Genomic DNA, 26,900 nt, shown 5'->3' with positions numbered 1-26,900 from the left:
ACGAAAATTAAAATACCATAAATTCACTTCCGGGTCGGTATGAATCATCGTCTGCGACTGGCTGTAACATTATCATGAATTCTAATTAGGTATTACTAATGATGAGATATTTTTAAAGACTGTTTGTGTAATTTTGTCTCTATTAACGGCCTGGTTGGCCGTCAGGTAAGATTTAATGAGAATGTCCGTGTTTTATATAGAAATCGCTTTGCTTTATTCATATTCAATGTTTGTGTCGTTTATCAAGGCCAAGGTCTTCCTACTCCTCTCCAGCAGTCTCAACAAGCAGTTAGCAGACCCTTTTGCAGACTCTGCTGGCCTTCTGGATTCCTTAATCATGAATAGAATTCTGTCCTCTCACCGGCATGTCGAAATTTGTTTTTATAGAGTGAAGCGATGTAAATATATAACCAACGAAGCGGGTTATAAATTCTAACTCACTGTAAATTTCTTCACTAACAATTTTTTAACAATCCGATCATCAGCATGCAAGTAAAACAGACTCACATGAAGAATAATAATGATCATTTGTCATTTTGTCAATAATATTAACATTAGGCACAAGCCCTATTACGCATACAATGGTTTAAATTGGATCCACTGATACACCATGTTGACGTCGGTTTTTCATGGTCGATATATAAAAAATAAAAGTAAAGCCTCGCCTGGCCGACCAACCTCCGCTGCACGTCCAATTCGCCTTGATGCATGCATTCCTTAAAATATAAAGATTTTTTTTAAAAAACCTACCTCTGTTCAAAAACTAGCATCTTTCAACTTCTAAGAAACATTTGATTTCAGAACTTAAGTTCGTTAAAAAAATACCGGCCAATCTGAAACCGTTGAGTCGAATGAAAACGAAATTCTTGTTGTTTACACGGTTTCAAAGGAAATTCCGTAAATAAGCTTTCATGGACGTTCCTGTGTTGTTTTTAACAGTGTCACGTGTACGATTTGAGAATGTGACGTCTGCTACAATAATTTTAGACGGTAAGGGGGTAATATTTTCGTTGGAGCCTATAGAATTTAGAACGAATGAGACTACGTACGAACCTAAAAAGTGTCCACCATAAAGCTTTTCAGCGCCATGTTGTTGTGGCTGAGAATGTAGTATTACATTCATTCGGTATCTATTCAACATAACACACAAGAAAACAACAAACAAAATCCAAATCCACATAAAAAGTGATCAGAACTGTTGCGTATCTTTATGGCACAACGAAGCTGTCCAAAAATGAGTTAGAGATGTGTGTAATCATGTATTTATATAACAGTAAATGTGTTTTCCCCCAAGCCAACCACATCATCTACTACTACACCACGGCACCACAATATCATCACTACACACTACTACTACAACCACCAGCCTCCACATCATTATCACTACCACGTACACCACCAGCCAGCACATCATCATCACTACCACTACCTACAGATGCACCACATCCACATCGACAACACTACCACACTACTGCGCAACTCACCACCACCATATCATCATCAATACCACTACTACCACAACCATCACCACCACTACTACAACCACCAACCGACATACACTACCTCAACTACTACAACCACCACCACAATAGCGAGACTCAGGGAAGTGTACACTATTGGGGAGTAAACCTAAGTCTATGGTTTTTCGGTGGGTTTGGCGGGTTTCGTAAAAAAGTAATTGCTTCATTCTCGTCTGGTACCCAACTCCCAGGTTCATTTCCACTGATATCCTCTTCTCACAGTCCCAGGTTCACTCTCAACCGGTGTGCACTTCCCTGAGTCCCGGTTCATTGCCCAATGGTGCCCACTTCCCATAACTTTTGATAATTTCGGTAGGTTTCGAAATAAAAGTACATTCTGAGCTCACTGTCCACTGGTATCAGCCTCTCGCAGTCCCAGGTTCAATCCTCATCTGTGTCCAAATCCCAGATTCACTCCCCACTGCTGCCTGCTTCCCAAAACTTTGTCGGGTTTTGGCGGGTTTCGTAAAACAGTAATTCCCCCTCCCCTTGGTATTGTCTTTTTACAATATCCAGAGTCCCAGGTTCACTCCCCGCAAGTGTACACTTCCCTGAATCTCAGGTTCAGCCCCACTGTTGCCTACTTCAATAACTTTGTCGGATATTGCCAGGTTTCGTCGGGTTTCGTAAAAGAGTAATTGCTTTTATATGAAACTCAGTGAAGCACGCTGAAAACCAGAGTCTCAGGTTCACTCCCCACTGGCGTACACTTCCCTGAATCTCCCATAACTTTGTCGGATATTGCCGGGTTTCGTATAAAATTAATTGCATTTATATGAAACTCGCTGAAACCCGCCGAAAACCAGAGTCTCAGGTTCACTCCCCACATGTGTATACTTCCATGAATCTCAGGTTCACCCCCCACTACTGCCTACTTCAATAACTTTGTCGGATATTGCCAGGTTTCATCGGGTTTCATAAAAAAGTAATTGCTTATATATGAAACTCGCTGAAATTCGCCTAAACCCAGAGTCTCAGGTTCACTCCCTACTGGTGTACACTTCCCTGAGTCTCAGGTTCAGTCCCCATTATTTGCTTACTTTCCATAACTTTGCCCCAATTTGGTGGCATTTGGCGCATTTCGTAAACAAAAAGTAATTGCTTTTTTAAAATAACAAAATCCGCCTAAACCCAGTCCCAGGTTCACTCCCCACTGGTGTACACTTCCCCGAATCTCAGGTTCACTCCCCACTGTTGCCTACTACCCATAACTTTCTTGGATATTGCAAGGTTTCGTCGGGTTTTGTAAAAAAGTAATTGATTTTATATGAAACTAGCTGAAGCTCGCCGAAAACCATAGTCTCAGGTTCACTCCCCCACTGGTGTACACTTCACTGAGTCCCAGGTTCACTCCCCATGCGTTGCCTACTTTCCACTTCTTTGCCGCATATTGTCGGGTTTCGTACAAAAGTAATCCCCCCCCCCAATTTGTTATTGCTTTTTTATAAAACCCAGAGTCCCAGGTTCACTCCCCACTGGTGTACACTTCCCCGAATCTCAGGTTCACTCCCCACTGTTGCCTACTACCCATAACTTTCTTGGATATTGCAAGGTTTCGTCGGGTTTTGTAAAAAAGTAATTGATTTTATATGAAACTAGCTGAAGCTCGCCGAAAACCATAGTCTCAGGTTCACTCCCCACTGGTGTACACTTCACTGAGTCCCAGGTTCACTCCCCATGCGTTGCCTACTTTCCACTTCTTTGCTGCATATTGTCGGGTTTCGTACAAAAGTAATCCCCCCCCCCCCCCCAATTTGTTATTGCTTTTTTATAAAACCCAGAGTCCCAGGTTCACTCCCCACTGGTGTACACTTCCCTGAATCTCAGGTTCACCCCCCCCCCCCCCCCCCCCCCCCCCCCCCCCCCCCCCCCCCCCCCCTCAGCCTCTACACACACACACACACACGCTGCTGCCTACGTCCCATAACTTTGTCGGATATTGCCAGGTGTTGTCCGGTTTTTTATTACGAAACCCGCTGAAACCCAGTCCCAGGTTCACTCCCCACTGTTGTACACTTCTCTGAGTCCGAGATTCATTCCCACAGCTGCCCTCTTCCCATAACTTTGTCGGGTTTCGGGAAAAAAACCACCGTATTATAGTGCAAAACCACTATTCAGTGTCAGATACTCCACTATTCAGTATCAGATACTGAATAGTGGAAAACCGCTATTCAGTATCTGATACTGAATAGTGCAAAACCACTATTCAGTATCAGATACTGAATAGTGCTAACCTAATATTAAAAGCGAGTGAAAGTAAATAAATAAAAAATGTTAAATTCGTTCAAATTTCTCAAGTCACCAGGAATGGTGTCAACGTGTTGAAGTTGAAAATTAAAAATTGTTTGCCAAGGGAGTACAAAAAAAAAAAAGAAAGAAAATATTATGCCGAGAAAGGAGCTCGAACACCTAACTCACCCCACCCCGGTTACAGTTACGCTGTGCTAAAACAGCCGGCCACCTTGCCTTCTCGCGCTCGGTCAAACAGTTTAGCTCGGTGGACTGAATACAGCATGGACGATCATACGAGGTACGAAAAGAAAATTTCACGAAAATTAAAATACCATAAATTCACTTCCGGGTCGGTATGAATCATCGTCTGCGACTGGCTGTAACATTATCATGAATTCTAATTAGGTATTACTAATGATGAGATATTTTTAAAGACTGTTTGTGTAATTTTGTCTCTATTAACGGCCTGGTTGGCCGTCAGGTAAGATTTAATGAGAATGTCCGTGTTTTATATAGAAATCGCTTTGCTTTATTCATATTCAATGTTTGTGTCGTTTATCAAGGCCAAGGTCTTCCTACTCCTCTCCAGCAGTCTCAACAAGCAGTTAGCAGACCCTTTTGCAGACTCTGCTGGCCTTCTGGATTCCTTAATCATGAATAGAATTCTGTCCTCTCACCGGCATGTCGAAATTTGTTTTTATAGAGTGAAGCGATGTAAATATATTACCAACGAAGCGTGTTATAAATTCTAACTCACTGTAGAATTTCTCTCTAACAATTTTTAACAAATCCGATCATCAGCATGCAAGCAACTCAACAGAAGAATAATAATGATCATTTGTCATTTTGTCAATAATATTAACATAGGCACATGCCCTATTACGCAAACAATGGTTTAAATTGGATCTCAGCTGATAACTACCATGGTTGACTTCGGTTTTGTCATGGTCATATTTAAAAAATTAAAAGTAGAGAGCCTCGCCTTTGGCCGACCAACCTCCGGTGCACGTCCAATTCGCCTTGAGCATGCATTCACGTAAAATATAAAGATTTTTTTTAAAAACCTACCTCTGTTTCAAAAACTAGCATCTTTCAACTTTCTAAGAAACATTTTGATTTTTCAGAACTTTAGTTCGTTAAAAAAATACCGGCCAATCTGACCCGTTGAGTCGAATGAAAACGAAATCTTTTTTTTACACGGTTCAAAGGAAATGCCGTAAATAAGCTTTCATGGACTTCCTGTGTTGTTTTTACAGTGTCACGTGACCGTTTTGAGAAATGTGTCGTCTGCTACAAATAATTAGACCGGTAGGGGGTAGATATTTTCGTTGGAGCCATAGAATTAAACGAATGAGACTACGTACGAAGCCTAAAAAGTGTCCACCAATGAAAGCATTCAGCGCCATTTTGTTGTTGGCTGAGAATGTAGTAATTACCATTCATTCGGTATCTATGTCAACATAACGACACAAGAAAAACAACAAACAATATCAAAATCCACAATAAAATGTTTCAGAACTGTTGCGTATATTTATGGCACAACGAAGCTGTCAAAAAATGAAGTTAGAGAATGTGTGTAATCATGTATTATAATAACCTGTAATGTGTTTTCCAACCACCACATCATCTACTACTACAACCACCACCACAATATCATCACTAACACTACTACTACAACCACCAGCCCCACATCATTATCACTACCACTACACCACCACCAGCACATCATCATCACTACCACTACTACAATCACCACAACCACATCGTCATCACTACCACTACTACTGCAACCACCACCACCATATCATCATCATTACCACTACTACCACAACCATCACCACCACTACTACAACCACCACCACATCACTACCTCAACTACTACAACCACCACCACAATAGCATCACTACCACTACTACTACAACCACCACAGCCACATCGTCATCACGACCACTACTACTACAACCACCACCATATCATTACCATTACCACTACTACTACAACCACCACTACCACCATATCATTACCATTACCACTACTACTGCAACCACCACTACCACCATATCATCACCATTACAACTACTACTACAACCACCACAACCACATCATCATCACTACCACTACTGCTACAACCACCACCACATCATCATCACTATCACTACTACTACAACTACAACCACCACCACATTATCATCACTACCACTACTACTACTTCAACCACCACCACCATATCATCATCATTGAAATATATATTTTTTTAAAATTGAGCTTTATATAGTGCAATATCTACTAAATGTGCTCAAAGCGCTTTACAAGGGGTCCCTGGTCAACATTTAACATGTAGGACGGGACATGACGCCTGTTAGGCGATATTACAATTTTTCGGACAAAGACAACTCTGTTAACGGCCAGGTACTCATTTTACACCTGAGTACGGTGAGAGAATGTGAGTAAAGAGCCTTTTCCAAGGACTCAACTATGCGCCGAGCACGAGGTTCGAACCCAGGACCTTCCGATCCGGAAGCGAGTGTCATACTACTAGACCACATAGCCGCATCATTACCACTACTACTAAAAACACCACCACCACATCATCATCACGACCACTACTACTACAACCACCACCATATCATTACCATTACCACTACTACTACAACCACCACCACATCATCATCATCACTACCACTACTACTACAACTACAATCATCACCACCACCACATCATCATCACTATTACTACTACAACTACAACCACCACCAACACCACATCACCTCACTAACACTCAGTAATACAATCACTACCATTAGGTTTTGGAGCTTTACTTCATTTGAAATAAGGAAACTTCGGAATTGTATTTGGCATTGTGTTTATATATCATAATATAATTCTAATCAGTTATCTATTTAGAACTAGATACTATACAATATGTATGCCAAATACCACCCCAATTCCCCTTTCTTGTGTGCGGGAATTCCTCTTTCGGCATTGAAATTGAGTGTGAGAGAGTCATCACTACACACATAAACAACAGAAACAATTTAAAAACAAGACTATGACACGCAACCACTCACACACGAGGCTATACTATTTATCCTTTTCTCTATATAGAATAGGACAAGACAAACAATAGCTTGACTCTCGCTACACTTCGCATTGATGTTTGTCGTCTCACGAGTTCAACTGTCGGTCGACCTGTCAATATTCCTTTTTGCCTCGGACGTAATCATTAATAGAATGTTGTGTGGTTTTGACCGTGAAGAAAACCTTAAGAAGTCACATTTATATCATTTTAGAGAGATCGTTTTGAATAATTTTGAGTTAAACGAGCGAGCAGCAACTTGTTTTCATGAACGGCCGATCAGCGCTTGTTTACTATAGTAACGCGATTCCCTGCCAACATCAAAATGGCGGATATTTTTCTCATCGAGGCCGCTGGTTGGTTAGCCAATCAGAGCACCGTACGGTTTCCATTGGGTAAATTCCTTGGTTGGAGCAGAGAAAAAGTGAGTATTATTTCTTGGACTTGTAGAGAGGCCTAGGGTCCACCAGCAGTCAAGTTGATTGAATAAAAGAAAAAAAAAGGCCTTTTTTATCCGCCGCCACCACCACCGTGAGAGTGGAGAAGGGGGGGGGGGGGGGGGGGGGGGGTGTTGCATGAAGACGAAAGGGAGGCGTGTCGCTTGGTGACCTTGTGTGACGTAGAGCATCTCAAGGATGCTGGCAGCAGTTGCAGGTGTTCTTAACCCCTTAACGGCGAAGCTAATTTTTTGCTTTTAGATAATAGTTTGCTTTTATCTTTATTATTGTTAACGGGGAATACAGCGTTTCCACCAAGAGAGCAGTCAGACTATCGCAACTCGGACTTCAATTGTCTATAATCGTTTTGCCGTTACTTGTCTTTTGATGATAGAAGATTTGGTGTTAGGTCAAAGATCGAATTTCGCCGCTAAAAGGTTGCATTGCTACTGGATTTGCTCCCCCCCACCTTTTTTTTTTTCTTTTTTTTTTCACCTTAGTATTGTTGATTGCTATTTCCTTTTTTATGATTAGCAAGTGCCGTAGGAGTCTCACAGGATGCAGGAGTACTGCAATTAACCCTTTGCCAGTGACACTGATTTTTTTGTTTTCAAATAATAGTCTTCATTTATATTATTTTTTAACGCAGAAAAAAAAAAAAAACGTTTCCACCATAAAAGCAGTAAGAATATTGATAAAAAGCGCTTTGAGCACGTTGGGTGGATATTGCCCTCTATAAAAGCTCAAATTCTTAAATTGTAATTTGTTTTTTGTCTTTTGATGAAAACGGTAAGATTTTATTTTTGGTCCAAGTAAGATTGATATTCGCCTTTAAAAGGTTAAGTTGTTTTGTTTTTTTTCAGGTTTTTTTGTTTTGTTTTTCAAATGCGGATACGCTGCTTCTTCCTTTTTTTTTTCCTCAACTGGCAAGCTATCGCTGTACTTACCCGCATGGCTTGCACACACAAAAGGAAACATCAAGGTCACAAAATCAGACAACTAGGTCACACATCAAGACATCTCTGTTTCGTTTGTTCCAAGATAGCAAAACAAACCAGACGTCTTGGAGTTCGAAAGAGCTTTCCATAAAATATTTGGTATTTGCAAGACCCCCAGAAACCAATTCCCTATACAGCTCTTGTGCACGGTTACTTATGACCTTGATTTCTTTCGTACCCACCCCCAAAATCCCACTTATTGTGTGTTATAGGCAGAACATAATAAATAGCTGGGCTGCCACATGCGTGACTAAATTGGCCAAAGAGAGAATCTATACTTTGGCATTAGACACCAATTACCTGATGTCTTGGTTTTTAATCCTAGCCGAGTGAGAGAGAAAAAACAAAACAATCATACATGTATCTGCAAACAGCAGAACGTTTTCATTTTACAATGAGATGGGAAGGGGAAGGGATAACACTATGACAAGAGAGAGAGAGAGAGAGAGAGAGAGAGAGAGAGAGAGAGAGAGAGAGAGAGAGATGGGGGGGGAATGGGGGGGGGGGGGGGGGGGGATGGGGGGGATGGGGAGTAAAGGATGGAAGAAAAGAAACAATGGGTTGCATGATGACGTAGATCAAAGGATTGTTACAGCGGTGTTCACGGTGCGTACTTCATGAAATTTTAACCTTTTACAGTGACACTGATTTTTTTCTCCAGATGGCTTATGCAGAATAGATCGTTTCCACCAAGAGAGCAGTAGTAAGAGTATATTTCGACTCGGGCTTCAATTAAACTATAAATCGCAAAGCTTGTCTTTTAATGATAACATTAAGACTAAGATCTGGAGTTTGGGGAGTGTAAGATGGAATCTCGCCATTAATGGTTAAAATTGTTTTTATTTTTTTTTAAAATAACACACACACACACATACACACACACACACACACACACACACACACACACACACGAGCGCGCGCGGTCACGACAGCGAGGACCATCTATTGCTTGTGTTGCAACGGTAAACCAGTTTACGTGTACGTAGATCCTGAGGCTAGATGCCCCGTTACCGTGTACGTATGCACTCCCAAAAAAAAAAAAAAAAGAAAGAGACACACACACACATACACACACACACACACACACACACACACACACACACACACACACAGTCTTGCATCCGCTACGAACTAATTTTGCGCACCAATTTTTACTGCACTAATGCACCAAATTGCATACCTATCTAGGGACACTTTTTTCCGTATCTTTTTCTCAATAAACTTTTTAAAAAACCTTTGTTTTGCTTGCAGGGTTGCCAGTTTGGCATTTTAAATGCCAGATTCCAAAAATCTGGCATTTTTGAAAACCGTTTGGCATTAGAAAAATCATTTGGCATTTGGCATTTTCATTTGGCATTTTCTTTTCTTGTATATTATACTTCAAATGACACCTTTTCTTAATTATTTCTAAACGCGTAAAAACAAACATCTTCACATTCTTTTTCATTCTTAAAATCCAACCGTGGTGTAGTGGTTTAGCACTCCACTTAGTAGTCAGTAGGTAAATAATTACCCCAACAAGAAATTTAGTATAATTCAAAAAAAAAAAAACAACAAAAAAAGAAAAGAAAAAGAAAAGAAAACACGCAAGCCACCAGGATATGATAGTAAATTGTCTATCAAAAGTGAGTAGTTTTCTTAGTGGGGGTGGGAGTCAACAGACTTTGGCATCTTTTTGAGTGTTTTGGCATTTTTTGAGTCTTCCCCTGGCATTTTGTTGAAAAATAATCTGGCAACCCTGCGGCAGGCACTTGGCACTAGGGGGCACCAACCATTGGACAGACGAAAAAAAAAACACGATTTCGCGAGGAATGAATCATGAAAATATTTAGGATATAATTTCAAACACAACTTTTGAAATTCATCAAGGATTGTCTAGTACCGAATGTTTTTTGATAGAAAACAAATGTAGCTTCAAATCTAAACTGCTTTTGACGGTAAGCGGTAAGTTTTTATTTATTTTTCTGTCCAAACGAATGATTTGTCCTGGTTATAGAAGCTAAGTATTGGTAACACCGGCTCAGCTCTCTAGGCAGTTTAGTGAGCAGCAGCAGTGGCAGTCAAATTTTGACCCAACTCGCCCATAGGAAAGTTGTGACTGGAAATTGCCGTTCGCGTTTTGGGGGGTTCAATTAAAGATGCATAAAGAGGAATATCGCAGATATTTTGGTATCATTATTTTTGTCTTTCAATTTCCTTTTAAATGGTGCCAATTAAGGAAAAATCCATTAATAATTCCAGAAGTTATATGAAGTTAAGATTTGGCAATTTTCAAATGCATTTATTTTTTTTATTTACCGCGTGTGTTTTTAAAATTGAAACGCTTGTTTTTAGAATAACATCTAAACTTTATTCATGCCAAATTTCAGGGCTCTATATCGATGCGCAGACACCTTTTAACTCTGCGCCGAAATGCTTTGTTTACATTATCTTCTCATCATGGCTGCAGGGCGATATCGATATTCATATCGATATTTTAAATTTAGTTATGTATTATGTTAAATTTAGTCCATAATATTTTCAGTACTATTATTTACTATGTTTTTATTTTGAATACATACTTTCCAATTTTATTTATAGGCATTTTATTGTTTTTGTTTTAAAAGTTTGTATATTTCTTCTCTTTGTGAAATCCGATATTAATAATATCGAATTAAAAAAATACCAATTGCTTTAATTTAATTTAATTTTACTTTGCCATGAAGTCATCAAGTTTCTTTCCCATATGTTTAGATATGTTTATCATTTTTTTCCATATTTTAAAGGCCTTAGCCTTAATAATTATTATGGTAAGATGTTCTATTAGTTTTGACACCCCCATACCTTGAGAGAGAAGGGGGGGGGGGGGATAAAATTATATTAATTGTCAGTTCAAATGATGTAATAGCAATAAACCCAAAGTGGTTCAGCAGAATTTTTTAAAGTATTAAAGGCCAGAACTTTCCTTCTAATTATAATAGGGAATCTGTTTCAATTTATTTGAACTTTTTCAAAATACCATTTTATTTATTATGCAATTAAATTGCCATAGGTAAAAATAAACTCATGTCATTACACAACATGTTTATATCTTTTCATTTAAATACTCTCAAACCCTTTTTTATTCTTATGTATTAATTAAAAGAGGGTAATTATTTGCAATTGTTTCAGTGAGATATTGGGAATAAATCCAAAAGTGATAGAGCAAATTCTTTCTTACGTCTAGCCGCGTTTTTGATTATGTAACATTTGCGTCATATTATGTAATAATGTATTAATTTGAAATGTTTATCTTCCTCTTTATTAATGTAAATGCATTGTCCTCGATAAGACGAACATTTTGGTGTACAATATATGATAAGAACTCCATATTGACTGTTTTAATTATTTTTTATTAACATCACGCGTTTTCGGTCACAACTTTGCAATGGTAATTTTGGGGTAAAAATTGGTCTGAAATTTCAGACTTTGAACTGCCGTAACTACATTTCTAATCAAGATAGAAACAAAATTCAAACTGTTTTGTAATCTGTGTTGCAAGCTCTTTCATGTGACATTGGTTTCAAGTGTGTGAGATACATTTAGAATTTCTATTAAACTCCCTATTAAAAGGTTGAGATTTTTGGATGTCATAATTCAAATTCAATAGTGTAAAGTGTTATTCGTGCCACATGTGTACTAGAATCACCTTTATATAGTCAATGATTACCGTCAATAAATTAAGCAAAAAAATCTTAAATCCTACATTTTAAAAGTTCAAATAAACGATGCATTTAAAAACATAGTTCCTGGTACAAAAGTTATGGTGGAAATTATTTTTTCACTTTTCCAATTAAGAATTTCTTGATTTTCACATTACATCTGTTCCAAAATAGATTTGCCAATAAATTGACAGATGGGTAAATAGTTTTATTTATTGTGTAAAAAATAGTGCAGAGAAGTTATTCAATGAAAGATACTGTACATTTTTAACAATGAAATCTGGTTGTTTGACCTCCTTTTGGAGGTGAGACTATCTACTTAAATTGTCTTTTACCATTTGTAATTAAATAAAGGAATGCAGGTTCAGCTCTCGTTGTGTTTTGTTATAATAATGTGTATAAAGTTTTACTGTTTATGTCTCATATGAATAAAAACAGGATTATTTTTAGAGATCTAAGGTGGTGGCTGGTATTTATCAAGAAAATCGACAGTAATAGGGACTATCATGTTCAAGTCTCATTCCTCTTATAACGTTTGTAAAATAATTATCCACCTGAAGAGGACAATTTCCACCCTTTGAAATACGAGTTAAGAAAATGTTAATTTCTAGAAAGACCAGTAGGGATCAATGTTAAATGATTTCAAATAAAATTTAGCACCACAGACTTTCACTTTCATTTTCATGTTTTGTGTTTATCTTTTTGTTTCTTCCGTAATTACAGTATTCTTAGTTTGCATCCTCAGTCGATCTGTATAGTTAAGAGGAGCATGCCTTTGATTATGAAGACAGAAGAATAGCTACTTTTTTGTACATTTCCTCATTGTTTTGTGTGAGTGGCTGTGATAGGTAATGACGTTTATAAGCCAGAAGAAAGAAAAATAAATTTACACTATTCACAGGGTGTACAATGTGAAATATGACCTTTTACTACCTAAAAATGCAAGAATTGTAGCAAGAAAAACTAAAGGGCATAAAGCCAGAATTTATCTGCCACCAGCTTGGATAAATGTACACCATTACTCCTTTTTCAGAGCGTGGAACTGACTTCCCGCTAACGCTGCAGAAGCTGCGTCTAGCGATTCATTTAGACAAATGATGATAAAAGTCTGTCAAGATGAAATTATAAAACCTTTGGGAACTGTTGGCTCATTTCCAGACTTGGGGGTTTACCACAGAACTGATGATAATGATTGGTTTACTAAATGAAGTGCATATAAAACTTGTAAACCCCCCCCCCCCTCCTCCTCTTTTGAACAACAACAAAAAATTAAATCATAGAAATTGAAATCTTAAAAGAATTATACCCTTGTCAGACGTATCAACCCATTAAATGTTATTTGTGGCATACTTATATGACTTATAAATTTAACTCGTCTGTCATAGGTCTCAAGATTATTTTTTTTTTCTGAAAAGTAACCCTTAATGTAGAAGCAAGTTCTAGTCGTTCTTGATAAATTGAATTTTATATAAAGTTAACCCCAGGATTGTTTTGAAAAGGGTAAACCCCTTTATTTCTTGCACCAATGGAGCATTGCTTCATTGTTTTACATAATTTAAAACTAATTTTCTTTTTTTTTTTTCAGATGGCATTTTCTGATATAGTAGTCACAGTATTGGAGAAGTGAAGATGGAAACATACAGTATTAGAAGAGAAAATGGGAATGACACCTTTGTTCCCAGTACCCCAATGCATGGTGTCATGGAAATGAGTTGTTTCCGTCACTATGACAAAGTGGCTTGTATAAGGTAGGGAAACAATCCCTGAAATGAATTTTCAAATTAATTCTCAGTCTGTGCCAGAAGTTGTCATTAGTTCCTCTTTATCTTTATATCTGAGTACAAATTTTAGTAATCCATTGCAATTGCATGGTCAAAGCATTAGATGTTTTAAATCTAATTTTATCTTCCCACTTATGATCTGCTCACAATTCATTTCACCATGTTGTCAAAGTTAAGCAAGCAATTGGTTTCTTTTGAACAAAATAGACATCATTTTTCTATTCTTTCAGAATAGACAAAAAGTTTTTATTTCTCAAAAACGAAATACATTTGCTCGTGGATTTTAGTTGTACAACTGAATTGACTTTCAGACAAAAAGCAAACTGATGTGTGAAATATGATGACACATCTGTTCTATCTTGGGTTATAATATAGTTCCCACTTTTGCAACCAGAGTGACAAAGCATCAGACTAAGTCAACTGATAGTGTGCTCTTGGTATGTACGATTGTTCCCTATTTGAGCCCTTCGCCTTTGTCGTACTTTTTCTCTTGTCCTTTTAATTGTCATTCTAGAATCTTTTCACTCTAATTTTCTCCCATTTTACTGTCACTGAAATGACATAAATGTGTTCCAAGTATCTAAAACAACAAATTTCATTTTTCATTTTAATTTCATTTTATTGTTCATTACATGGATTACTCTCGATGTTGATGTCCACAGATGCAGTGTTTTGACAGGTCTGGCATTTGTTACCGCCTTATTGTGCACTGGAAAACTAGTGAGACTTCACTTGGCCAAGCATCCATCTTGCCACCAATATGTTATCTTCTATGCAGCTGCTTTAGAGTGCATTATTGGGTAATTCTTTTAATTTGAAAGAATTCTGATTTTTTTGTACTTTTGAGTTAAGCATAAATTTCATGAAGTTTAACTAAGCACCATTTTTATGTTGATATTTTTCTCTTTTTCGTCTCGATTTAAAGTTATCTATATGATATCTATATATTATTTTGAAATTACAGGGCAGAAGCACAGTTGGTAGACTGTTGATTATAACACAAATAGAACGGGTTTGATCCATCACTTTATCCTAAAAAAATATTTGGCTTCCATACCCACCCTTTAGTTTTTAAATAATTGGGTCTAATTTTGGATTAAACAGAACATATCACCAGCGTCCTATTGAGAGAATAACATGATTATGAGTGTTGTGCAATGGATGTCATAATGGTTATAACATAAACATGATTATGAGTTATTACAATTACAATAGAACTTAACTATAAGAAAATATATGAAGTAGAGGCTGTAGATTTTTGTCAAGGGTTTATACTGCCCTTCACGTATTACACAGTCTTCAAAATAAATATGCCATCTTTTACAACTTCTGTATCTTTTAAAAACCCTGCCCATTATGTGTTGTTTGTTTAAGAGTATGACAATGCTATTCATTTCAATGTAAGTAACACATTCAGAAGCTTGTTGGACATTCTGAATACGAGTTCGTCACCCGATAAGTTCTATCAAATGTATTTTAAAAGTTTCTATTATTCTAGTTGGTCATTGATATATGCCATTATACTACAACACACTATTTTCTGTATATCCAGCGGGGTTCAGTGGACATTCTGGAATGTGACCCAGCTTGATTTCCTCCTTCATTACATCAAGCTACTCCAGGTGCTACTTATGTGTCATTATTACATCACATTGGCTATACGGGCTGTAAGGAAGGAGTACTGGGCAGACAAGTATGTATAAGGATGACGCACTGTACAAAGTTTGTTTTTGTTTTAATTGAGAACAATACCAGTGAAGATCCAGGGCTGGGGTCTATATCAATATCAAAATTCATTGTCTGAATTAGGAAAGGAATTTGAAATTTAGGAAAATGCACATTCATCAATGATCAGATCTTTGAAATAGATTTTATTCTGATTCATGTCATTTTTTGAAATCAGATCTTCTTTTTATTATTATTGTTTTTAATTTTTGTTATGTTTTTCTTATTGAGATATATCATAATTCAATCAAGTCGATTTAAATTCAAACAACAACATTTGTTTATATTACAGGTTTATGTACCCTTTTCTGTTTGTTGGAGTCCTGTATTTTACAGTTATAGCCACCTTTGGAATCTTCAACACAGAATCTATCTTTGTAGAATGTTTAGGTATGTCTATTTGTAATGTCTCTTCATAATTTTTTCCCTCTGTATGAGGAAATCAAATGTATGTCTTTCTTTACTACATATCTCTTGGGCCAGTGTTAAATTGAGAATCAGAAGCAGTAAGTAGTACTCAACTTAATTCACATTGTCTAATTTTGATATTTTATCGTTTATTATTATTACAATTATTTCATTATTATTGTCATCAAGAATAATAATAATAATAATAATAATATTATTATTATTATTGTTATTATTATTATTATTATTATTATTATTATTATTATTATTATTTCAGCCCCATACTGGTTAGCTTTATCAAGTGCGGAAATGATTGTAGTCCAGGTGTTTTTCGTTTGTGGTTTCTACATTACCCGCCGTCTAAATGAGATAAGCACCCTGGACTCTGTCAGATGGGCCCAAAAACGAGACTTGTGGTGGTAAGATAATCTTCTCAATTGATATGAATGTTTTCTAACCTGAGATTACTAAGATTGAGTTGTGTAAAATACATCATTATTCATTCTGTTTTGAGGATAATATTAATTGATCTTTGGTAAATAGTTATTATACATTTGCCAATAAAATTCACACAGTAAAAAAAATTTTTTTTTTTTTCATTCAAATTGATATTTGAAAGTTACTTTATGTTAAAAGAGTTGCCAGTCATTTCCGTTTTGAAGGCAAGAAATTGACAAGAATTTTTTGCATATTTTTTATTTCAGCATTGTTGTCGTTTTTGAGCTGTCTGCTTTGGGTACCTTTATTTTTGACATCGCTCTCCAAATTTGTAAGTATGTTGTAAGGGATGGAAATATGAATGTAAAAATAAAAGTTGAATTTGAAATTTTAAAAACTGAATGCCTTAAATGCATATGCTTAAACCTAAAATCAATAACACCATTTGTAAAACTTCAGTAAATGGAAATATGTCAAGAAGAGAAAAAAAAATTGTCTGTGATAACAATTTATGTCATCAATTATGGCTACGATGATAGTATCTTTATCCATGTTTTTGATTATTATATAAACACTTCAATTTTTTTTCTCCTTCCTTGATTCAATTTTTTAAAATCTTTCAAATATTTGTTATTTCAGCTGGTGACAGGAAAACCGGATGCAGTGCTATTTTTGTAAGTTTTTTTGTTTGTTTGTTTGTTTTGAATTAGAATATGAAGTTTTATTTATTTTTTTTTTAAAAAATTAGATTATGACACCTATCTCAATTTTCTAAAATATTGCCCATCTAGTGTAAAATGAAATTCACACTTTGATTTTTACCATTGCCTTCCTTGTGTCTTATTTATAAGCAAATTTTGCTCTGTGATTCTTATAATATAAATATATAAAAAATGTAACAATGGACAAGTAAGGTAAAAGAATAATGTTGTGAAGAGAGTAGTCCTCAAATGATAAAAATATTTTCAATAAAAATTATAAAATGCTCAATAATGTTTTCTATTTCAGTCTCATCATCAAATGGTTTATTCTCCTCTGCTCGTCTCCCTTATTGTAAGTATTGGATATTTTATTGTTTCATTATGTGAATGAAATACCTTTTATTCTACCTTGTGTTTTTGTTGTTTTTAAAAATTTTTTATTCAATTCAATTTTTGAAGTAAAGGAGAGTCTTCGGTGGGTGTATGATTGCAAATAAACTTAAATTAAGGCAATTTGCAAGCCTTTGCTGATCATTTTGCATTTTGAAGTTGTATTTCAGTTAAGACTTTTTAAAAAAAGATATTCAATGATCACTGAAACTAAGAAAATCTAGTTTTAAAATGGGAATTTTAATCAATTCGATTCATGCCTAACTCTTTAAAAAAAACTTTGTTGTTTTGTTTTGTTTCTTCAGTTTTTTTGACCTTTATATCCTAACACTGACTTTCCTGTGCTATAACATATTTTGTTCTTTATATAAAAAGAGTAAAAATTGATCAGTTTACATATCTGAACACTGGGTGGGGTTCCTGACCTCCCATAGTGGGCAGGGGGGGGGGGGGGGGTACATACTGTGTCTTCTATCCCCTTATATTTATTTTCCAACGTGCTTTCTGTCTTTGTCTTGGAATGAGATTACTTGGTTTTGTCCTGGCCGGTTACCCTGGCTGAGAGGGAAACAGTCAAATGTATAGTTAGTTTTGGGAGATGATATTTTTTTCCTTGTAAATCATCTCTCTGTTATGTATTATTATATTTGTTATTTTTAATGTATAATGTAAGCATTTGGGTGTATTCCTCTTTGTTGGATTTTGTGCTTGTGTCCGGATGAGACTTTTAGGTGGTCTCAAACTAAGTACTTTGATAGTGTGCTCTTGGAATCTACATCTGATCCCTATTTGTTCCCAGTTCCCTTATGTCTTACTTTTTCTTGGGTGCTTTATTTGTAATTCTAGAACTTTTTACTATCCAATTCTCTTCCTTTTTACTGGCGCTGATATAACCTAAATGTGTTGCAAGCGCCGTAAAACCCTTAAAAACAAACATGTAATTCTAGAACTTTTTACTATTCCATTTTCTCCCTTTTTACTGGTGCTGATATAGTCTAAATGTGTTGCAAGCGCCGTAAAACCCTTAAAAACAAACAAAAATGCAAACATATCTGAACAATACAAAAGAATGTTTTGGCTTTAATTCTTTAAGTCATATTTTCAAATTAACAAATGAAATCAAAGTAGGAAAAAATCAAAAGTCATTCACAATTCTAGTAACAACATAGTTATAAACACGTCTAGAATCTATCACCTTTTTATTGAGCAACACAGATACAAAACAAGTCACATTTAGGTAAACAACAAATATCAACGAATCAACAATCAATGACAATGTAAGTATATATAAGTACAGAATATAAAATTGAATTTACTTCTGATCTTTCCTATAACCAGCTTCATCACCTCACTTGAGCATAATAATATTCAGATGAAAAATTTCAATTTTCAGGTACTTAAGTTACTGTTGCCAATCTGGGTGATGATGCTGGTGTTCCAACCCACGACTTGCACACCTGCCAAGGATGGGGAGCAGGTTATGCCAGGCTACAGCGATGATGGAGTAAGGAAAACCAAATCCTCATTCATTCTTTTTTTTACAGTTGTAATCATGAGTATACATTGCTCTTATAAATGTAGTTTGTAGAATCTCGTCGTTTGCTATCTTGATGTGGTTAATTATGAAAAAAGGATATGTAGAATCCAGTCCTATTTATATTTTCAGTAGAAATGATCAATTTGGCTTCTTTTTTTTTTTTTGGTCTCAGTTGCTGTATTGAAAATTAGTAGAAGTGATAAAGAGCTTTGATATCCTTGGAGGAAAATATAAAAGTTCACTATTTACCAAAATTATTGTTTCTCCCAGACTTATGGATCAATCTTCAGCGAAGACCTTGCCTATCGACAACTGTATCAACCAAGTGACAGCTTTCCCTACTCTGTGAACACTGGGGACTTGCCCTCCACCTCAGGCCCATGCATGTATGATCCTACCATGCCTTTTGCTTACACTAATCCAACACTTCCGCACACATCTAGCCTACAGCCTATCTTGGAGGAAGCTGGGGATCTACCGGACCAAGTTGCCAACGGTGGAGAAGGCAAGAAGAAGAAAATCAAGAAGGTATGGTGTTTAGTTTGATTGTTTTAAAAAATTGTATCAGTTTGGTGTGAGGTGTTTTACTTTGCATCACAGGAAAGGAGATATCTAATTGGATAATACTAAGCTATTGAGAGAAGTGTAGTGTACACAAAATGCCTTTAAACTTCATGTAAATTTTTATCTCAAAGTGAAATGTCATTAAATTTGTTCTGTGTTTAAGCAGATTGGATTTATGTCTGTAAGGTCACAACGATCCATTTGATGATTATTATGTATGCAGATTTATGACATTTTTGCAATAGTTGTCTCTTTCTTGGATTGAAAGGCCACATTAAGATCACAGTTAATGCCTGAGTGGGGTCTTCTGACCTCCTATGGTGGGCAGAGAGGCAATTTGCTGTATTTCCCATTCCTGTTTTCCTTTTCCATGTTGCTCTCTGTTGTCGTTCTGGATTTAGATTGCTCTTTTTTTTTCCTGGTCCTGGCATAATCCTAGCTTGGAGGGAGATAGTCAAATGCATAGTACCGTTTTTCGAGAGATAATATTTATTTCCTTGTAAAATTATCTATCTGTTATGTACTGTTATAATTAATTGTTTTGAATATATTGTACTTTGTAGACATTTGAGTATATTCCTTCTAGTGGGATCCTTTGCTTGCGCCTGGATGGGACCTTTAGATAATGTCAAAATAGGTACAATGGTGAATATGCTAGAGGAATCTTCTGTTCCTTATATTAACCTGTCCCCATTTGTCTTGCTTTATCTTTGGTGCTTCTAACTTCAGATCTACAACCTTTCTTCTGTCATCTTCCTTTTTATTGGCGCTGAAATGACCTAATAGTGTCGCAATCGCCTAAAACCCCTAAAAACAAAAACAAAAACATAGGAGGTAATTAGACTTTTTACTCAACTTAACATTTTCTCATTACTATTCAGACTATAACAATGCTGGTGCTTTGAAAATTTTGTTACAAATTTTAAAACTTGATTTAATGGCCTTATACATTTTTATTAATTAATAATATGCCTTTTTCATTTTTACTTGCCTATTTCATTTTTACTTGGAGATTAGTTGACACTAATCCATATTTTTTTTTTTTTTAAGACATTTAAGATAGTTGAAAGTAACATAAAACGTTAAGCATCTGTATGCCTGACTTCCCATGAGTGAGGAGATATTGCATTTTACTTAATTTGCCTCAAAGTTCCAAAGTTAAAACCTTATTTTAGACATCATGGTAGTCTGCTAGTTGGGAATAGCATTTGATATATATATTTCTTCTCTTTCAAAGACTTATGTTAAGTTAAGAGGTTCCCCTCTATTTTTTAATGCCTTAAAACCCACCTTTATGCCCTGTTTGTTAAAAGGATGATGTCTCATGAAAGAATGTATATTGTCAAGAGCCCATGGATGAGTCCTATTTATTTATCTCTAAATAGACATTGTCCTTGTTTTTATTTCTATGGTTCTAGGTTAAGAAAATTAAAACAAGCACCAAGGATCCTTCAACTCCCAAGAAAAAATTGAAAGTGAAAAAGACTCCCAAGCTTGAGGAAAACGTCAAACCTACGGATGTGTAAAGGACTGTCAAGAGATAAAAAGAGCAACGATAGTAACAATATGACCATCAAATTGTTGCATTTAAATTTTTTTTTTTTTTTTCATTTCAAGCAAAATTGTCACCATGCCAACATTTTTAAGAAACCAGTATTGCTACAACTCAATTTGGGACTTGTCAGTCTTGATTGCAAATTTCTCATGAAAATGAAAACTTTGATTAGTGCACGTTAAAAAAATGTCAGTCTTGATTGCAAATTTCTCATGAAAATGAAAACTTTGATTAGTGCACGTTAAAAAAAATTGAAACGTTGTATATCAAACCATTAATTTTGTTACTGACAGTAAATCAATTTAATTGAAAGCAAAGTGGTACATCTCCAGTTTTTTTTAATTACCTAAATTGAGAAACAAAAAGAAAATGAGCAAAACAAAAGCCTGCTTTGGTTGAACATTAGAATTAAGATATATGTCTCGAAATATCTTCTTCAGTGTTTCATTTTTTTAATAGGTCTGGTATAAACATGACGAGAGTGGAGCTTTCATATTTTGATGGCTGGGGGGAGGGGGGGAGAGCATATTCTGGATAAAAAGATAAGTGATATTGATTTGTTATGGTTTGCAAATTCAGAGACTAAAGCAGATAAAAAGAAATTATTTAATAGTGGAAGAAATATTATGACCGTTGCCGTACTAACTTAATTTTTTTTAAATTTTAAAGTGAATATCAGGGTCAACAAAGGACTATAGGAATGATAAACCAGCCTCCAGATCATTAAATTCTTAATATGTTATGGGTATAGGAAGTAATTTGTTGGATTTTGGTGTTGGCATGTGCTGAGGACTCTGAATTTGAGTATATTTATTTATTATTTTTTGTTTCAATTTTGGTTTGTGTGTGTGTGTGTGTGTGGGGGGGGGGGGGGGGGGGGGGGGGTTAGTAGATATACGTGCATGAGTGTGTGATTGTTGAATGAAACATGAAGTCTTCAAAAAATAATTGTCATCAGACTTGATGGAGTTTTTTGTTTGGTTGTTCATTTTTTTTTGTTTTGTTTTTTTTTTTTTTTTTTTTTTTTTTAAACATTTATTTTGAGGGTAGTTTTAAAGTGAATATCATTATCAGGGTCAACAAAGGACTGTAGGAATGATAAACCAGCCTCCAGATCATTATATTCTTGATGTGTTATTGGTATAGGAAATAATTAGTTGGATTTTGGTTGGTATTTGCTGAGGACTCTGAATTTGAGTATATTTATTTATTTATTATTTTTTGTTTCAATTTTGGTTTGTGTGGGTGGGTGGGGGGGGGGGGGGGGGGGGGTTAGTAGATATACGTGCATGAGTGTGTGATTGTTGAATGAAACATGAAGTCTTCAAACAATAATTGTCATCAGACTTGATGGAGTTTTTTGTTTGGTTGTTCATTTGTTTGTTTGTTCTTTTGTTTGTTTTTTTTTTTATAAAAAATTATTTTGAGGGTAGTTTTTGTGATTTAGTATTTTTTAAATGTTTTATTTTTGTTGTTGTTGTTTAGCTTTTTTGTTTGTAAACTACAACTTTAATTACTATATAGTGTTATAATCTATCGCTTGTGTATTTTAGTGTTTCAAACTATCACTGTTTGTAAGGGTTTGTTTTGTTGTTATTTTCTGGCAAGTTGTTTTTATGATCTTGATTTTTTATTTTTTTCAAGAATGAGTGATGATATTGTTTGCTTTAAGCTATAAATGTTTTCTGTTTTTATGGTTTGTTTCAGTATTTAATTTTTTTTTTTTTCTTTGTGAGCATTTTCAACAATGTATTCTTAAGTTGAAAAAAAAATCCCACTGGTTTATAAAAGACATAAATCGATTTTGTTTTACATGTCACTCATTTTTCAAATTGTTACCTCTATTTAAGTGTTGTCAGTATTAATTTACCACTGAGCACCTCTGGATCATATCAATGAATGTTAATTGAATACTTTACAGTGCAATACTTGTTTTCTTTAAACGCTGTGCAATAATTTTTTTTAATTTATATTCATTTTGCACATAAGCATACCTATCCATGGTTTTTATGTTTGTCAGTATTATATTTTAAATGCTTTTTATTTTAAGTTACAGTGGGATATTGAACCTTATTTGTTTATGAATAAGTTGGAAGTTTAAAGGAGACTATAATAATGTATCAGGTCATGTTAAATTGCATTTTGATAATCATCTTCACTGTATACTATTTGTTTATGCTTTTTTTTCCCCTTCAATTCATTTCCACGAGTTCCCATTGGTCACTATATTGATTCTCTACACATTATTATTGTCTACCTTTTGGTTGTACGATATGTATATATTTGATGTTATCTGCATTGTGTATAAAGGAACTTATAAAATGGGAAGGTACTAAATCAGAAATTTGGATGGGGTCTTTTGATTACCGTAACACAATATGACTCATACACAACGCTAAAATAATTACAGTTTAACAATTTAAAAAAATAGTCCTCCAGAGCCATTAGGCTCATGGAGCTGGAGTTTATCTAAGTTTCTATAGCATGAAACGGACAATAGCTATGCTTGCTACCCTTTAGATAGGACATAAGGGCATTAGTCTATCACAAAGTACTTTTCACCAGATCTAACAGACCCAACTACTTAATCACTGCTGGGTAGACAGGGGGATCAGAAAAAGAATATCTCAACCACCTGGGATTGATATTGGTCCCCTTGTTTGTGAAGCGGTTGCCTTACCAACTGAGTTATCGGAAACCCTATTCTAAGAAAAACTGGCAGTTTTTTTCACCAAGAAAATGTTACTGTCTGTAATGCATAAACCATTTTTCTTTTTGTTTTACTTCATTGAGTCTTGCTGTAACAAATTTCTATGAGGTATGGATCATCTATGTAAATATGTTGGGAGTTTTCCTCTTGAAAATATGTGAAAATATGCGAGACCTGGTGATATGTTAATTGAGAATGTTTATAAGTAGGGAGGCATATTTTGTATATAAATGAGTCTATACAAGTGCAGTGTCGTCCGAAAATCAGATCTTGCACACAGAAATCGTGTAATCTTGGACATCGTTAATGAATCTTCTATTTACAATGATGTACAAAATATATGTGTTATTTTAGTAAGAAATCTCAAATTTACTAATATCTGAAAACTTAATCCCAATTTTTTAAAGTGAAGTGTAGTACATTATAAGCTTATCAAGCCATAACTTTACCATTGTAATTCAACTCCATCTTTAGAATTTGGATTTCTCAAATCTTCATTTATAATTGTCGATTCTTGACGTTATTTAATATTATGATTCGTTTCTTGCATATGAATTTGTCGTGTAAGCTTTGCAGTTTGGTTTATGATATGCCTCTGATCTTGTCTGCAATAAAATTAGGTAATAGAATTTACTTCGACTTGTTAACAGACTACAAAAGCAGGTTCCTATGCTTTAATCTTGATGGGACTCAGAGACTATAAGCACCAACTGGATGCTCCCAGATCTACTTATGCCCTCTATTTGGACTTGTCCCTTTGTTTTTAAACAAGTCTAAACTATAATCTTTTTGACCATCCTGCTTTGTACCAATCACTGGCACTGACTTGACATACAGGTGTTGCAAGCTTTGTAAAACCCTTAAAAACAAACAAATGCATGCAAAGTAAGTATTTACTCACTACCCGCCATGCTCGTCGGCGTGGAGGGCAGCAAATATATTTATACATATTAGTAATTTATTGGCTTCTTTAAAAGATATATATATCTTTACATTTGAAAAATTACACATTTTGTTTATATCATGAATCTCTTATATTGTACTCGCTCATGTTAAAGTACTTATATATTGAATGCTATTGTAACTGGGTTCTCCCATTCCCATGGTGGACAGAAGGTCACTTGCTGTGTCTTCTATCTCCCTATATGAGTTCTGAGTTTAATTTTGTCTTGTCTTGGAATAGGATTACTTTACTTTGCCCTGGCCCTGGGCTGAGAGGGAAACAGTGAAATGTGTGTTTGTTTTGGGAGGTGATATTTTTTCATTGCAAATCATCTCTCTGTGGTGTACTGATGTTATATTTTTGTTTTTAACAGATCTTGTAAACGTTTGATTGTATTCCTTTAATTGGGATCCTTTGCTGGTGTCTGGATGGGGTTCTCGGCCTCCCATAGTGGGCAGGAAAGTCATTTTACTCTGTCTCTATACCCTTGTATCTGTTTTCCAACTTGCTTTCTCTCTTTGTCTTGGAATGAAATTTACTTGGTTTTGTCCTTTACCTGGACGGATCCTTGTCGGGAGGGAAACAGTCAACTGCATAGTTTTGGGAGAAGATATTTTTTTCTTTATAAATCATTTCTCTTTTATATATTGTTATATTTATTGATTTTCATTCGTGTGGTTTTATTCCTCTATCTGAAATGAATACAATCTGTTTGTTTTTTTTGCTCTCCCTCCCCCCTTCCCATGTGGATTGGGATTATTTGATGTAAGGAAAACAATCCAATTTATTTGTCTTTGGGAGAGCTTTTTTACTTTCTTGTAAATCATCTTTCCAAAAAATCAACAATTATCAAATGCATTTTAGACAATACCCATTGACAGACATCCTCCCTTTTAACGTATATGTAGTCTTGGAACAAGATGCATGGATGGCTTGCTCTTAATATCTATTTTATTTTTTTATTTTTTCATCAGCTTACCCATTTTGCCATTTTTTTTCCTTGGGGTCTTTTAAATATCCCATTTTTCTTTAACTGTGTCACTTACGCTGTTTGAAAATTAAGAAATAATGCATTAAGTGAAACTGTGAAGCTGTATTGAAGAAATGTAAAAATTGAATATCATGTGATGTTTCATGTGTGTCAATAAAATTGTTGTGATCGTTCTGGTATTGTGATTTATTGAAGTAAATTGAAGTTTAACCGAATGAGTTGTTATCAGTCATATTCCAAATGCTTTATCCATTGAATTCCACATCACTCTGTTTTAATGAGTTCATCCATTATCATTGTATGGCATATCATATGATTTCATATCCTGATTGGGCTTTGATGTTGTAATCTGATATATTTATTTATAAATTCACATTCATCTTATTGATGTATGTGTATATAATCTCGAGTCTATTTAACCTAAAAGGTAGTTTGGTGATGTAAACTACTTCATTGTAGCCTCTTATTAAGAAAAATTTGGACGTCTTTAATTTTAAATATACTTCCTGTATTTACTCAAGTAGAATCATTTATATAGTACAATTTGATAATTGATAATACTCATCAGTTCTATTCTACATTTCTCATACTTTTATTTCCACTTGCACCCGAATTCATGTTTCAAAATTTCAAGATTATGCCAACAAATTTTGAATAGCTATATGAGCTTTCCCAATTTTTTTTTTCTTTGGGCTCTCCTAATTTAAAAGTGAAATCAAAATATTTATTATAGATTTGCATGCATTTCATGATTTTTTTAATAATTAAAAAAAAAAAAGTAACCAATATAATCATATCGTCTACTCAATGTTGTCAAAATTTTAACATAATGATTATAACTTTTACTCTAGAATCTGTTACATGCAATTTAATGATCTATGAATGAATCAATGATTGATCTGGGTTTTTTTTTAAAATCCTGTCGATGAATATCATTTGGTATGCAAATATATGAATCTTTAAAGGTTATTGTCATGAATGTTGCAATGCTAATGAAAATACAAAATCAAAGTCTGGTTTCAGTGTAAAATTGGTCTTGTATTAATTCGCAGTTTGTGCACTCTGTTAAGACCAGGGTTTTTTAAATCAATCACAATATTGTCAGTGAACATTTTATAAAAAGAACTTAAATAAACAATGTTATGGCTTGGCTTAGATAGTTAAGCTAGATGTTTATTTAAACATCAAGCTTAAAGCAAAATTTAGTCTTAGG

The 26,900-nt window shown here is 35.0% G+C and overlaps 1 protein-coding gene across 3 annotated transcripts; it reads left to right on the top strand.

The window, feature by feature from the left end:
- The first annotated feature begins 25 nt into the window (after positions 1-25).
- On the top strand, positions 26-26,396 carry LOC144968444 (uncharacterized). 3 transcript variants are annotated; one of them, XM_078906820.1, is made up of 12 exons: positions 26-165; positions 13,530-13,692; positions 14,388-14,525; positions 15,278-15,418; positions 15,743-15,840; positions 16,136-16,277; positions 16,563-16,627; positions 16,936-16,970; positions 17,305-17,349; positions 18,781-18,891; positions 19,195-19,452; positions 20,907-26,396. In XM_078906820.1, the coding sequence occupies exons 2-12, from the start codon at positions 13,574-13,576 to the stop codon at positions 21,012-21,014; spliced, it is 1,260 nt and encodes a 419-aa protein (XP_078762946.1). In that variant the 5' UTR covers positions 26-165; positions 13,530-13,573; the 3' UTR covers positions 21,015-26,396. The 3 variants fall into 3 exon arrangements, with proteins under 3 accessions (XP_078762946.1, XP_078762945.1, XP_078762947.1); XM_078906819.1 differs by lacking the exon at positions 26-165 and adding an exon at positions 4,094-4,233 and having other exon boundaries at positions 20,907-21,147; XM_078906821.1 differs by lacking the exon at positions 26-165 and adding an exon at positions 4,099-4,157 and having other exon boundaries at positions 20,907-21,147.
- The last annotated feature ends 504 nt before the right edge of the window (positions 26,397-26,900 follow it).

This window comes from Berghia stephanieae, chromosome 3, assembly GCF_034508935.2.
Source record: "Berghia stephanieae isolate SIO BIC M18660-M18661 chromosome 3, UCSD_Bste_1.3, whole genome shotgun sequence".
Taxonomy (NCBI): Eukaryota; Metazoa; Mollusca; class Gastropoda; order Nudibranchia; family Aeolidiidae; genus Berghia; species Berghia stephanieae.
This window is presented reverse-complemented; position numbering and strand designations above follow the sequence as displayed.

Bases quoted from the DNA above. Each gene is read 5' to 3' on its own strand.
- LOC144968444 (XM_078906820.1), top strand. From the start codon at position 13,574: ATGGAAACATACAGTATTAGAAGAGAAAATGGGAATGACACCTTTGTT. The intron at 14,526-15,277 runs GTAATTCTTTTA...CTGTATATCCAG, and splicing joins GCTTTAGAGTGCATTATTGG to CGGGGTTCAGTGGACATTCT. The intron at 16,971-17,304 runs GTAAGTTTTTTT...TTTCTATTTCAG, and splicing joins CCGGATGCAGTGCTATTTTT to TCTCATCATCAAATGGTTTA.